General features: G+C 39.8%; 1 protein-coding gene across 7 annotated transcripts in view; it reads right to left on the reverse strand.

Moving 5' to 3' along the window:
• TENM3 (teneurin transmembrane protein 3) overlaps positions 1-15224 on the reverse strand; it is a 711055-nt gene that overhangs the window by 527572 nt on the left and 168259 nt on the right. For all 7 annotated transcript variants that reach the window (XM_061585249.1, XM_061585250.1, XM_061585255.1 and 4 more), the window contains exon 2: positions 6422-6724. In XM_061585249.1, the coding sequence (XP_061441233.1) occupies positions 6422-6653 (232 nt within the window). In that variant the 5' untranslated portion in view covers positions 6654-6724. The remainder of the gene's footprint in view (positions 1-6421; positions 6725-15224) is intronic.

Here is a 15224-nt window from a genome sequence, read left to right on the forward strand (position 1 = left end):
TTTATAGCAGCTGAATAAGATTAATTATTTTGCTCTCCAAATAATTCATATTGAGTAGCTAATATTTATAAAAGTAATAAACTTTGGATTCACAATAAACACTGAAGTTCTGATTAATGTTTTAGTTTTTTGCAATTCCTATAAAAGGACAGTCTTACAATCCAGTTTTTTTTAATATTCTTTAAAATAGGGTAAGTTAAATATGGCACTTTAGATGACAAAGGAATTGTTTTCAAATAAATCTGTTACTATTAGGTTTGCTGTTAGCCATCCTGTAGTTACAGTAAACTTAGTGTAAATTCTATGAAAAATTCAAATTTTGGAATTATACTTTGCATAATTTATCCTAGATATCAGAGTAATTGTATTTACACACTTTGATAATAAAATGTAATTGCATTTTTTTTTATTATCATAAACACATCTACCTTTAATACTCTGTGTAAAAAAAACTAGTGTACGCTACAAAAGTTCTAAAATCTGGAACCAGCAAGCTTCAGGTAATGATTTCACAGTGCTAAGTTTCCATTCACAATCAGATCACAAAATTCAAACATATGCTAATTACAGTTGTCTGTTGAGCTTTTATTTGACCTGGTGATAAAATATTGTGGTATCTTGGATACTAACCAGGTTTTTTAAAATTCATATCACATTGTGTGATATAGAGAAATATTTAATTAGAACATAAAAAGAATCATGTTGGATCAGACCAAAGGCCCGTTTAGTCCAGCACACTGTTCCTCCAGTGGCCAACCACATTTTATTTGTTTTTTACAATATGCCAAATGTAATCTATTTTTTCTGAACAGGATCCAATGCAAAGAGATTAATATTTAAATGCTAGAATGATTTATTTTTATTAAAATGTGTGTCTTAGCCTTGTACAAAATAAATACCAGACAATGAGAAGCCATGAGTCATTATCCAAGAATGTGTATCAAACCAAGGATAATCTGAACTTTATCAAAAGCTCTAGGTAGTAATCACAGCTGCTAAAACAGTAAGTATTAGAAGACGCCAATAGGCCACACCAAACGCTTTTAAAAGATCAACCAGTAAGGATAGGGGAGAATATCTGCTAAATTGGACCTGGCACCTGATTCCAGCTGAATTTGATAGTTCACGATCCTTTCAGACAGGCACCTATTTCTTGCTGTGGGCCACAGCTGTTATTGGCACGGATTTTGCAGTCATGGCTGCAAATCAGGAAGAATTTATTCTTTCAACCCCCCCCCCCCCATATTACGTTGAGTTATGTTGAGTTATGTTGAGTTACGTTGAGTTAAACCATGTGGAGCACTGTGATAATTCAAGTAAGCTACCTAAAAATTACGCAATGTTTTTCCCGCCGCCAAAAAAAAAGTGGAACATTGTGATCATTCATGTAAGCTACCTAAAAATTACGCATTGTTTTTCCTGCCACCAAAAAAAATATGTAAATGTACTGTCTTCAAGTCGATTCCGACCTATGGCGACCCTATGAATAGGGTTTTCATGAGGCTGAGAGGCAGTGACTTGCCCAAGGTCACCCAGTGCACTTCATGGATACATGGGCATTCAAACCCTGGTCTCCCAGGTCGTAGTCCAACACCTTAACTGCTACGCCACACTGGCTCTCTACCACCAAAAAAACACATCAAATACTGTCATCATTTACATAAGTATCTATGTTGATAACTATGAAATTTTGGTCACTGAAAAAAATAATAAACCGCGGATTGAATCACCCAAAAACGCACACAGCAGATCAAACTGGCAAGTGTAAGAGCAATCAGGAACAAAAAAAGGGTGGATTGGGATCAAACGATGGACTATTGGAATGCAAGCGGATTGGAACCATGCAGCAAACCCCATCCCTACCAACCAGTAAACCAGATAGACCCATATGTCACTATAGAAAACATTCCAGGAACTGCCATTTCAGTCCTTCAGTTGCCAAAATCCCATGCATACTGGCTGACAAGTAACTAAAGAAATTATACACTTTTGTGAAGAGCACAATACAGTGAGAAGAAAAAAGAAGTACATTCTATCATATTGCACTAAAAACTCCATTAGTTCTTTAAGCACAAATTATAGTCCTACACTCCAAATGCACACACAGGTATGATTTTAAAAAGTGCAGGAGATCTTTCTCTAAACAGAAACAACCCACACTGCACAGAATGTTCCTTTTTAAGTTTCCTCTGATTTAGATGCTGAAGAGACTGGATGGTGCTAACAAACAGAAGCTCAGTCTAGATAACACAAATTTGTAGTTAGTTGGTAGGAAGTTCATCTTAATAGAACAGTGGTTTTTAAACAGTTCTAGATGTGGTTGCACACATCCTAAAAAATGAGGCTCACAGTCTTGGGATACTGAGACATCCAATGTTGTATGCAGTGTTTTTCACTAGCTATACAAAGCCTGGTGTGCTGGACAGAGATAGTCTGGGCTGTTGTCTATGCCCTTATTAGACTGGACCACTGTAGCGTGTTATACTAGAATTTGTTTGAAGATCTGTTGGTACAAAATGCAGCTGCTAGGTTACTGTCACCAACTATGGAAAACATCTATCACCAGTTCTTACAGGGCAATGCTGATTTCCAGTAACAATACAAAGTGCAGTACTGTACAGATGATTACCTATGAAGCTGTAAATGGCTTAGGACCAAGCCAGAATGCCGGAGAGGCTAGTATTATTGCCACTTCCTTGCATTTCCCTTTGGTGCTACCGCTGCCTCCTTGGATGACATGTGGAAACTAGCTGTCAAACATCTGGCCTAATGAGAGGATCTACACTTAGGTAACTAATTTATTTAAATCTGACAACACTAGCACTTCAGAGTGCAGCAAAAATAGCACTAGCAACTAAATATACCAAGGGTTAGCTTATTAAAAAACTTTTACTTTTGATTTTCATATTAGAGTTGCTATGTAGTATAAATGTGATTGCCCCGTTTCCTTGTAATATTAGTTTATGATACAAGTTTATTTAATTGTTTACTTTGTTCCATTTTGATTTGTTTGATATGTTTTGTAATTAATTATTTTTCATATATTATTCTCAGCCATGGTGCCTCTAATTTAGAATGCCCTCCTCCAAAAAGCTTGCCTGGAGCCCATTCTGATGTCAGCAAACACTTTTTTATTTCTCCAGGCATTCTAGCATATTGAATAGCTAGTTTTACCTGTTGTTGAATGGTGCAGTGGTGTGTTGAATTGTTCTAGTGCCATTTCTATGTTTTGTATTATTTTACTGCTTCTGTAATTGTATTGTTTTGTTCTTTTAACTGTACGCCACCTTGAGAACTTGCACTGAATAACAGCTCATTAATTTTCCTTAAAAATAAACATACAGTAACTATTTTTAGATTAAAATCAATCGATAATTCAATAAAATGATTCAAGGTAGTCTAATATTTATCTTATTTGAAGAGAAAAGCTTAACTATACAATTTTAATTCTCTTGTAATGAGAACTAGTTGCAACTCCATTGTCAAAAGAATTTCTGGCATTCTAGTCTGTTATAGTTGCCTCTGACTGACCAGAAATAATGTAGATTAACTGGAGACCATTCAAGGAAATGGTGGCAATTTACTAGAACTTGCCATGCTTATATGCTTCCTTAAATGTAATATATGCTTCCTAAATATTACAAATAGATCCAGGCCACAATGAAAGCATCTGAAAGTACCCTGAGGTAATTCAACTTCAATCCTAATTACAGTCTAAAATCTTTTATCTACAGGACAGTAATATCCTGAAGAATGTCAATTTCAGGGTTTACATATGTTCCTCTCAAAGTCTCTAACACCCCCCTCCCCGTAGTCTAGTTAGGCATTGTTTCATAGTATTCCAACCCTTATGTCAGCAAATTAGTGTCTGTATGGCAATTCTGAAGAAGAGAGGATGTGCTTCCAAAGCAGTCAGTTGTTACCAAGGCTGCTGTGGTACACACGGTCAGCAAATCAATGTCATTTATGTCATGTTTGTGCAGACCCATATACAGAATTACAGCATGAGGCTGCATCCCACACTGGTCACACATCTCTCTCTCGCCTTCTCTATTGCAAGCAACTGTGCCTATGAAATGTTTCCCCTTGGGAGGAATTCAAAGGGCCCTTCTCTTGAGGCAAACTCGCCCAATCTGCACCTCCTGGATTAGTATCACACAGGTTTGTCCTCAGAATCCACATGCCGCAACAAATTTCTACAAGGTGGTCCGAGCAGACTGCCTTTTTCATTTATTTCTTGTTTAAAGCTGATAATCACCACTTGGAGTTGCTATAACTTTAGAACAAGAAATAAATTAAAAGGGCAGTCCACTTGACCATCTTGTAAACATTTAAGCAAGAGGGGGAAAAGAGAAAAAAATGGAGGCTTGTGCAGATTTTTTAAAAACACATAACCACACATTTATGCAGAAATGAGATGGAACAGACTCAGAAAGAGACAGATCAGAAAGTGAAATGGAACTAGACTGGTCTATCTTCCCTAGAGACCATGCACTCTGTACGGCAATCATGACCCAAACTTGGAGAGGGGAAAAACTATTGCTTTTTCAAGAAACACACTCTTCATTCCACTTTCCTTGATCCTTGCCCCAGGTCTAGCAGACTGAGCACAGAAAGGGTTTCAGTTATTTTTTTCCACTGGCTAAAAACCATTTCAATCAGTCTTGAGTGAATAAATGCTCAATACCAGAGAAAGGGCATTCAAACAAATCTCTTAGCAGATTTTAGGTAAGTTGTTGGTTCTTCAAGAGAGCAATCAACTCTTTCCTAACATGGGAATGTGATAGGGGTTCTCAGAGCCAAGGTAACTCCATTTTGGAAATGGCTTCTATAATGGATTTTTGGAAATTCTATGTGTTTGGGACCATGCCCAGGCAAACCCTCAAGTCACAGTGAAAAAATGTTTCCTCTGTTTTTTTAGTTTTTGCTTTTGCCGTATTTATTAAAAACCATGTATATATTGTTTTTCAGCCCTTAAAGGGATCTTCAAAGCAGCTAACAAAAATTAAAATACATTAAATACATTTTTAATCTTTCTTTAACTTTTAATGTGATGTAAATTCAGATTTCGTTTATAATTAGTACAATTTTACTTTTTAATTGCATACTGTATCTTGGGGTGTTCAAACTTCCCCATCTTGTTTCTGGATCCATGGGATTCAGTATCATAAACAGAAGATCTCTGGAGACCTGATGAACATCTAAAGCGGTGGCAGTCTACCAAAGATTTCTGTAAGTTTTTATCCTGGGAGAGTGAGGGGAAGGAGTCAGAAAAACAGGCTAGGATCAGGCAGCAGCTTAGAAAAGTAAGTCTGTTTGATCCTCATATTTTATATAGGACAAACTATCAAATTTATAAGGGATTTTATGCTTTATAATGACAGAAGGCTAAACGTATAGATGTCCCTGTGACTATGTAACACAGAAAGCAATCATGTGGTGTAGAGATTGAACAAGCAGACATTCAGGTAAATGATGGTCAAGTAAGACACCTTTTTGAATGATTCCACAAAAGCGATTAGGCAATTTAAAAAAGTTACTAGCCAGTCTGCCCCTAGTACATTGGTGGACCGAAGGAGGACAATGACCAACTATCTTCCAGGTTAATGATTTGCCTTTAATTTCTACCACACTTGTCCCAAGTGTTAAGAAATTACAAAGCTTACTTGCTTGGTCATGAAAATATGTTCATATTCCTTACACATCGGTTGCTCTTTATAAGCCTAAGGCACTTGGAGCTGAAATGAGCTTGAGTCTAACAACAGAGTTGCCTATCCCTGGTTTTGACTGAGGACAGAACCTGAGCCAAAGTCTTTGAGGTTCATGTTTAAGTAAGTCTCCTGAGAAAAGAAGTTCCGTAACAGAAACAGTTACATAGAGCTCGTCTGCACAGCCTGCCTACGTTCCTGTAAGGGCACTACTTTCACAAGTGGAAGTGATGAAATGCCTTGGAAACCACAAGAATTTTGTTTCCTTGCATCAGCTCCTCAACAGCATAGGAAGCCAAAATAGTGCTGCAGTTGTCTTACCAGCTGTGTGGGCTGGCAAGGGACTAGGGGTGAAGCCTGTGTTGCATGCAGCTTTCAGGGACTAGATGCATTGCATGAGTATACCTGATCCACAAAATAAGCATTGTGTAAATATTCCTACAAATGCCTTTGTTGTATTGATCTGGCACATAGACACAAAAGAGGATGCCCTCAGCAAACCTTAGAGATCGAATTAGGTTATTTAAAAAAGCAACAAGAATGATCATGTTTAGAATTACCTCCCACTTGTTAAAGCCAATGTGGTAGTAGTATAATAGAAATTTCAACCATTCCTAAATCATATATAAGGCAGGCATAGACTTATAAGTGTATAAGTGCTATATACAAGTATACAAATATTTATGTTAATTGCAGAACAGTATTATGCCTACCTTGTCTGCTGTACTCATCTGACTCCCTGTGGACCAAATCTTTTGCCCGGTTTCCATATAGCAATCTGGAAGAATCATGATCAAAAGCTTTTAAGGTTTCACTTGAGCTGTAGGACTTCTGTGTAGGCACTCTGCACTCATCATTTTCTGTTGAAGAATTTGTATAACGCCGTTCTTTGTCTCTTCTGCCCTTTGTCAGGGAGCAATAAGGTCTGCGTTCTTTCACATCCATGCTTCATTCCTTCCGTATGCACATCAGGCCAGATTATTTGAAATTCTGATCTACATTCAATTTAAGTCCACCTGTAAAACCATTAAATAAATTATATATAACTTATTTATATATTTGTATAATACCATATATGCATTGTCAGTTGTGCAATTAATAGGAGTGATAGTCCCACACAAACAACACAAAGCTGACTTTTAGCTACAATTTAACTGTATTTGAGAGAGACAAAGAGAAGGTAATTATGACTGATAGATTAATATGACTGATATAATAGTTGAGATATTTCCACAAACAAAGAGAACTGCACCATGGAAAGCTGCAATCCTAACCTAGGGAATAATCCCTGGTGAATATAGGAGGATTTGCTTCTGAATAAACATGCATGGGATTGTAATACCTGGATACAATATACCAGGAATTGTTGGTATGCTCTCTTAATTTCAGCAAGCACATACATGAAGGAAACTTCACAGCATCAGTTGTTGGTGTACATCACCTTCACCACAGTGGTAGCTGGTGGCCCCATGTCAGTGGGGCAAGATTTTGGACAGTTCATTGAAAGTTCGGACTAAAATCCATAGTGGATTTCACTGCCCCACTGACATGGAGCCACCAGCCACCACTGCTTCAGCATATAAAAATTCCACTCAGGAGTCTTGCTCAAAACCCATGAAACTGTGGACATGCTGCTTTTCCTGCTCTGTAAAAAAGCTACCAACATTTTCCCCCACATTTAGATCAGTCGCTTCACTAACACTGAAACTTAAATTGGATTGATTTCATACCAGTTGAAACTCATCCTATGGGTTTTATGTAGGAGTTATTTCATTCACTTCAGTATTGGGGAAAGATGATTCCGTGTGCATCATCCTTGACACAGAGCAAACTGCCCTGACTTTAAACATAATGAAGTGCTCCATATAAGCATCAGAACTTACTGAAGTTTTAGGACTGGAGCAACCATATCTGAATTAGGATTGTAGAAAAACAAAGGATTCTATTCAACTAAGTCCTACTCAGAGTAGATCCATTGAAATTAATGGATCTAAATTATTTATTTATTAGATTTATATCCCGCCCTTCCTCCCAGCAGGAGCCCAGGGTGGCAAACAAAAGCACTAAAAACAATCTAAAATATCATAAAAAGACTTTAAAATATATTAAAACAAAACATCCTTAAAAACATATTAAAATGAAAGATTTCTTAAAAAGCTTTTAAAACAAGCTTTAAAAACACATCAAAAAGAATGTCCAACACAGAGAAGACTGGGATAAGGTCTCTACTTAAAAGGCTTGTTGAAAGAGGAAGGCGCCAAAAAAACTATTAACTATTATTATTATTATTATTATTATTATTATTATTATTTATTAGATTTATATCAGGCCCTTTCTCCCAGTAGGAGCCCATGATGCCAAACAAAAGCACTAAAACGTTTTACCACTTTTAAGACTTTAAAATATATTAAAACAAAACAACCATTAAAACATATTAAAACAAAACAACCATTAAAAACATTTTTTTAAAAGCTTTAAAAACATATTTTTTTAAAAAAAAAGGTTTCAAAACACCTTAAAAAGTAATTCCAACACAGATGCAGGCTGGTATAAGGTCTCTACTTAAAAGGCTTGTTGCAAGAGGAAGATTTTCAGTAGGTGCCAAAAAGATAACAAATGGTGCCTGTCTAATATTCAAGGGGAGAGAATTCAAAAGGGTAGGTGCTGCTGCACTAAAAGTCCACTTCCTATGTTGTGCGGAACGGACCTCCTGATAAGATGGTATCTGCAGGAACAACCTCAAGGGCAGCCCCACACACAGCACATTACAGTAATCCAACCTGGAGGTTACCAGTGCATGGACAACAGTGGTCAGGTTATCCTGGTCCAGAAACTGCCACACCTGTCTTACCAGCCGAAGCTGGTAAAAGGCACTCCTAGCCACTGAGGTCACCTGGGCTTCTAGCGACAAAGATGGATCCAGGAACACCTCCAGACTACAGACCTGCCCTCTCAGAGGGAGTATGACCCCATACAAAGCAGGCAAGTGACCAATTATCTGAACTTGGGAACCACCAACCCATAGCATCTTCGTCTTGCTAGGATTCAGACTCAGTTTATTGGTCCTCATCCAGCCCACCACCCAGTCAAGGTAGGGCTTGCACAACCTCTCCCAATTCAGATGTTAGAGAAACAGAGCTGGGTATCATCAGCGTACTGCTGACACCTCACCCCAAATCTCCTGATGACCACTCCCAAGAGCTTCATATAGATGTTAAACAGCATGGGAAACAATATGGTACCCTATGGCACCCCATAGCACAACTGCCAGGGGGCCAAAAGGCACCAAATGCTATTCATTGAAAACGACCCTGGAGATAGGATTGGAACCACTGTAAAATAGTGCCTCCGGTACCCATCTCACCAAGTCGGCCCAGAAGGATACCATGGTTAATGGTAGCAAAAGCTGCTGAGGGATCAAGCAAGAATAACAGGGTCACACTCCCCCAGTCCTTCTCTAGATAGAAGTCATCCATCAGGGCAACAAAGGCCAATTCAGTTCCATAACCAGGCCTGAACCCAGACTGGGGTGGGTCATGGGTCAGTTAATGGGACATGTCCATTAACGTCAATACATCTACTCTGAGCAGGGCTAGCATTGAATACCACCCAAAAGTGCAAGTTGGTATCCTGGTTCTGTTCTTCTCTGACTCTATCACAATAACATCATGGTCCGTGCAGATGCGAGTGATTTTTATCTATAAAGTGCTTAGCAAATTAATTACGGCAATTCCTCAAGGGTTCCACATGCTGTCGTTTCACGTCCAGATTCAACAGGCCCCTTACTATTCCAAACAGAGTTGCCAGATAGCACATCCCAGATGCAATGGTGGCAGAGAAATAAGCTTTTTCACCACCATGGCTACAGAACAAGATCTAAAATGACTTAACTGTGTTTGGATTTGTCCTGAGATTTTCACCATTTTTGCTGTAGACATTGGCAAAGTTACTTTATTACTTTCAGCTCCTCTAAATAATAGATAAGTTGGCTCTGCAATTTTGCAGAAGGCATTTGTGGTCAATTGTGTCGGTAGCTTGATTATTCCCTCATTCCAAGCGGAGACCAGGTTTTCAACAGGTCTACAACTACTGGCTAAGTCTGCAGGAAACTCCTCCCCCGGGCTTCATATATCCATCCAGGTTCACCTGTACCCTGGGGCAGACCACAGTAACAAGTCTACCACACCTTCAGATGTCCTGCTTTATGTGTTGGGCCTGTTATTATTTCAGACAGGCCCATGGTTGACATCATGGCCATGAAGTCCTGAGCCACTCCAGACAAAGTTGATATAGATCAGGGATAATCAACCTTTTTAAGCCCATGGGCACATCTGGATTTTTTGAGCAAGTGCTGAGGGCACTCTGTTCACTTCCTCCTCCCTCTCCTGGATCAGCCTCCCCCCACCCATGCAACAAGAGAAAAATAGAGAACAGACTCACTCCTGGTATCAGGGTACACACACACACACACACACACACACTGCAACGAGACAAAGTGAATAAGTGTGCACACTTATACTTCACTTTTTCAAGGGATCTGGGTAAAAGTTAGATTCAGTAGAATTAATCTGAGCCCTGAAAAGCACACTCTTCCAACTTTCCTCCTTCAGCTCTGTGTACTTTTCAAGGGAGAAAAGATAAGCACCCTTACCACTTCATAACTGGGGGAGGGGGGCAGTGAGTGGAGGGAGAAGCTTAGAGGTTTTGTGGGTACCATTGGAAGATCTCAAGAACCATTGCACCCATACGCACTATGCTGGTGACCCTGACATAGACAGACACATATGTGAATATAACAGAGAAAACAATCATGTAAATTTTCACAGTGGGTAGAAAACAATCTTTTATGACACAATAATTATTTATTGTGCATTTTAAATTTAAAATGGTTTCTATATAAAAGACTTTGTCACTATTTTGTCTTGATAAACAAACTCCAGTTTCTGAGAACTTAAATACTTGATGGTGACTCATGAACATAATATCTATTTCCTCTGTGCTCCTTTCAGTATAAGGTATTTGAAACATGCCACTTAATTATCATACAAAGCTTGAGCAACGGAATCTGCCAGTTCCTTTACAAAATAATATTATACTGGAGTACAGAATTCATCACTATGCAGTATCAAGCTGTGCTTCTTTCCTGTCCAACAAAAGGAAACTAAAATTCTTGTATATCTGTTCACTTATTGCCTATAGCGCATTTTGTTTCAAATAAATTAATCAATCATCTCCTTTAAACCTGTTTGCAGCACTGTTTAATTTAAAATCATATTGTAATTTAGAATTCTAAAAGGGTTATTCTAGAGGGCTGAAATGCTTCTGTTCCTATATGAATCTCTGGCTTTGTATCTGAAATACATATGTTGAATACAGAAATAATCTAAGATTTTTTTCCCGTTATACAAAAGGCAATTTCAGCTCTACTAGGAAGGAGCACTTAATGTCAGCAGGTTAATGTCAGAAGGTGTTGACCTCTTGCTCAAATATCAATTCCAAGATACCAGAGCTTGGAAGATTACTTTTTAAAAGTAATAAATTACAGTTACAGTTACATGGCCAAAAAAGTAGTAATTACCATTACAATTACAATTGCTCTGAAAGTAACTGATTACTTTACTTTTTCTCAAAAGTAATCACTACAGTTACATTTCGGTTACTTTAAAAAAAACCCTACATGGTGCTGGCCTTGGCTGCCGCACATCTAAGTAGCCTAAAACAACATAAACATACACATACAGAGGTAGTAGAAAAAATCTTTTTATCCATGATAGCAATGATGGTCTCTCCGCTGGTAAGGGAGGTGGGGAGGGAGGCAGAGGCCATTACGCAGATCTTTGCACATCAAACCAAGTGCAACCCCCCCAAGCCAGCCAGCAGGCATAATCTCTCTCATTTAACCACCTCCTGGACCCTGCCCTGCCACCAACTAAGGGACACTCACCCAAACAAACATTTTCCGGAGATGCAAAAAAATTAAAATACTGCAAATGCAGCACAGTAGCCAGAGAGGGTGGTGGAGGCCACTTTGTGTGCCAAGTGCAAACACACACATGTTGTCATCTTTCATCTCCACAGTTCTTTATCTACATTCTGCTGCTGCCCTTTATCCTCCTCCTTTATCCATGTTCTTGCCCTCCGGCTCCTTTTTCCCTCCACTCCATTTTTTTAAACAACTGTTTTCTCCACTCCACCCTGTCTCACTCTCCACCTCCTCCCTTGTCACCTCCTACCCACCCACAGACCATGATTATAATGAAAGTTAGAGGAAAGCACAAAAGCAGGACTACAGCTGAATGTCAAGAAGACTAAAATAATGACAACAGAAGATTTATGTAACTTTAAAGTTGACAATGAGGACATTGAACTTGTCAAGGATTATCAATACCTCAGCACAGTCATTAACCAAAATGGAGACAATAGTCAAGAAATCAAAAGAAGGCTAGGAGTGGGGAGGGTAGCTATGAGAGAACTAGAAAAGGTCCTCAAATGCAAAGATGTATCACTGAACACTAAAGTCAGGATCATTCAGACCATGGTATTCCCGATCTCTATGTATGGATGTGAAAGCTGGACAGTGAAAAAAGTGGATAAGAGAAAAATAAACTCATTTGAAATGTGGTGTTGGAGGAGAGCTTTGCACATACCATGGACTACAAAAAAGACAAATAATTGGGTGTTAAAACAAATTAAACCAGAACTATCATTAGAAGCTAAAATGATGAAACTGAGGTTAGCATACTTTGGACACATCATGAGAAGACATGATTCTCTAGAAAAGACAATGATGCTGGGGAAAAACAGAAGGGAGTAGAAAAAGAGGAAGACCAAACAAGAGATGGATTGATTCCATAAAGGAAGACACAGACCTGAACGTACGAGATCTGAACAGGGTGGTTTATAACATATGCTATTGGATGTCGCTGATACATAGGGTTGCCATGCGTCGAAATTGACTTGAAGGCACATAACAACAACAATAAATGGCATGGTCACTGCACATCTTGGAGACCATTGCCTCTTTTATGTCCCACTCTAAAATAAATGAAGTATAATTTACAAAGCCTTTTAAGGGTGAAATGACATTGTGTCCAGAACCAGAAATAAAGAGGTGAGTCTCAGGTAAATGGGTTTAATTAGGACCACATTTATTTCCAAGCACATCGGCAGAGGAAACATAGGGGAAGGGTTGTGACTCGGCTGCTTTGCATACTGAAGGTCCCAGGTTCAATCCCTGGCATCTCCAGTCAAGGCTAGTGCTGCATACACACCATACATTTAAAACATCTTATTTCCCCCAAAGAATCCTGGGAACTGTAGTTTACCCCTCCCAGAGCTACAATTGCCAGCATCCTTAACAAATTATATTTCCCAGGATTCTTTAAGGGAAGTAACGTGCTTTAAATTAATTGTGTGTATGCAGCTTAGGGAGGATTGCTGCCTGAAACCCTGGAGAGTCACTGCCAGTCAGTGTCAAAAATATTGGGCTAGATGGTCCAATAGTATAAAGCAGCTTTCTATGATCCTGTGTAACATTACCATATGGGAAGCTAGCTCTTTCTTCTGCAGGCATTACCTACAGATTATCTGGATGAGTCTGCCTTTGCCCAGGGACGGGGCATCCGTTCCCATTACCCATTTCCCCAAGACATACCCTTTCTGGTAAGTAAGTTAAAGTTAAAAGGGCCAATTCATATGTTCTTGTCTGTGGTCACAAGGTCCTCAGTGACTCTACTGCCTCAGTTCCATATAAAGTAGTGTTACAACTTATTACAATCAGATAAATAGTATAAATTCAACTTTTTTAAATAGCATAATAGACAATTAGGCAAGAGAAAATCAACTCACTTCCTAACCACCATACCTCAATCAATCAAACCATTAAACAAACCAATACAATTAAATTCCCAGCCCCCTATATAACAACTTCATCTAACTAGAGCTGGACATACTTATAATTCTGTTCACTCAAAGATACCCTTACATGATCAACATGCTCACATCCATCAGACACAATCAATTAAATTTTTACAAGTGTAAAACTAATTATAAAAAATATATCCACAAATAATTAAAATACACTATGTCATCAAAACATTAAAAACAGTGATTATTAAAATGTACAATGAAACAAAGGTCTGGCATGATCCAGCCTCTCTTATATGGTAGGTTATCCCATAGGGCTCCATGGAGCCCTTTTTCTTTCTGTCCTTCTGTCCTGAAGTTAATGCTATGCTCCAAAGAGCTGATGGGAAATTACCATTATGCTATGTTATTATTACTGGAATGAATTCATATGGGAATCAGCCAGAACTCCGTTAGGGGTTCCAGATGCTCACTGAGGGGAAACAGTTTTTTTTTAAAGTTTCTTAAACAGTTTCTTAGAAATAATGAAGTATTTATTCAGAATTTGTTCACTGGCATTTTATAGTAGGTGGCAAGATTTTCTTCTTTCTCACATCCCTCAAACACCACTGCCAATCTGTTTTCACAAAACTCAAATCTCTGCATTAAAACAAGCCCAACCTGTTCCATTTGCAGATGGGCTAAGCAGGACCTAGGTTATATGATGAAGCTCCCTGCAATTGAGATCCATACTCTGCTGATGGGTGCCACCTTTTAGGGAGTAGCAGGGGAGGCAACGGGACAAGTGGGGGGGCAGTGGGACAAGCGGAGGAGACAACGGTAGCAGAGGAGGCAACAAGAGTAGTGGGGGAGGCAACGGGACAAGTGGAGGTGCAGTGGGATGAGTGGAGGAGACAATGGGAGTAGCGGAGAAGGCAATGGGAGTAGCGGGAGAGGCAACAGGATGAGTGGGGGTGCAGTGGGAGTAGCGGGGGAGGCAACGGGAGTAGCAGAGGAGGCAACGGGAGTAGCAGAGGAGGCAACGGGAGTAGCAGAGGAGGCAACGGGAGTAGCAGAGGAGGCAACGGGATGAGTGGGGGTGCAGTGGGACAAGTGGAGGAGAGAACGGGAGTAGCAGAGGAGGCAACGGAAGTAGCAGAGGAGGCAACGGAAGTAGCAGAGGAGGCAACGGAAGTAGCAGAGGAGGCAACGGGAGTAGCAGAGGAGGCAACGGGAGTAGCAGAGGAGGCAACGGGAGTAGCGGGGAGGCAACGGGAGTAGAGGGGAGGCAACGGGATGAGCAGGGGAGGCAAAGGGAGTAGTGGGGGAGGCAACAAGATGAGTGGGGCAGTGGGACGAGCGGAGGAGGCAGTGGGACGAGTGAAGGAGACAACAGGACCAGCGGAGGAGGCAACAGGATGAGTGGAGGGGGCAGCAGGATGAGCGGGCTGGAAAGGGTAACACACACACATTGTCATTCACCTGCATTCTGCTTCTGCTGCCTTCTACTCCTTTATCCTTGCTCTCTGGCGTGGTCCGGCTCTCTACTTCCTTCCTCATGCTTCCTAACACAGAGCACGAGGGAAGGAAGAGCGACATTGCCCAGAAGCCCAGTTTGAGGCACATGTGTTTCATCTACCAATCAGAGGAGCAGAAGACTTTCCCTGCTCC

Source organism: Rhineura floridana, chromosome 9 (assembly GCF_030035675.1).
Source record: "Rhineura floridana isolate rRhiFlo1 chromosome 9, rRhiFlo1.hap2, whole genome shotgun sequence".
Classification (NCBI taxonomy): domain Eukaryota; kingdom Metazoa; phylum Chordata; class Lepidosauria; order Squamata; family Rhineuridae; genus Rhineura; species Rhineura floridana.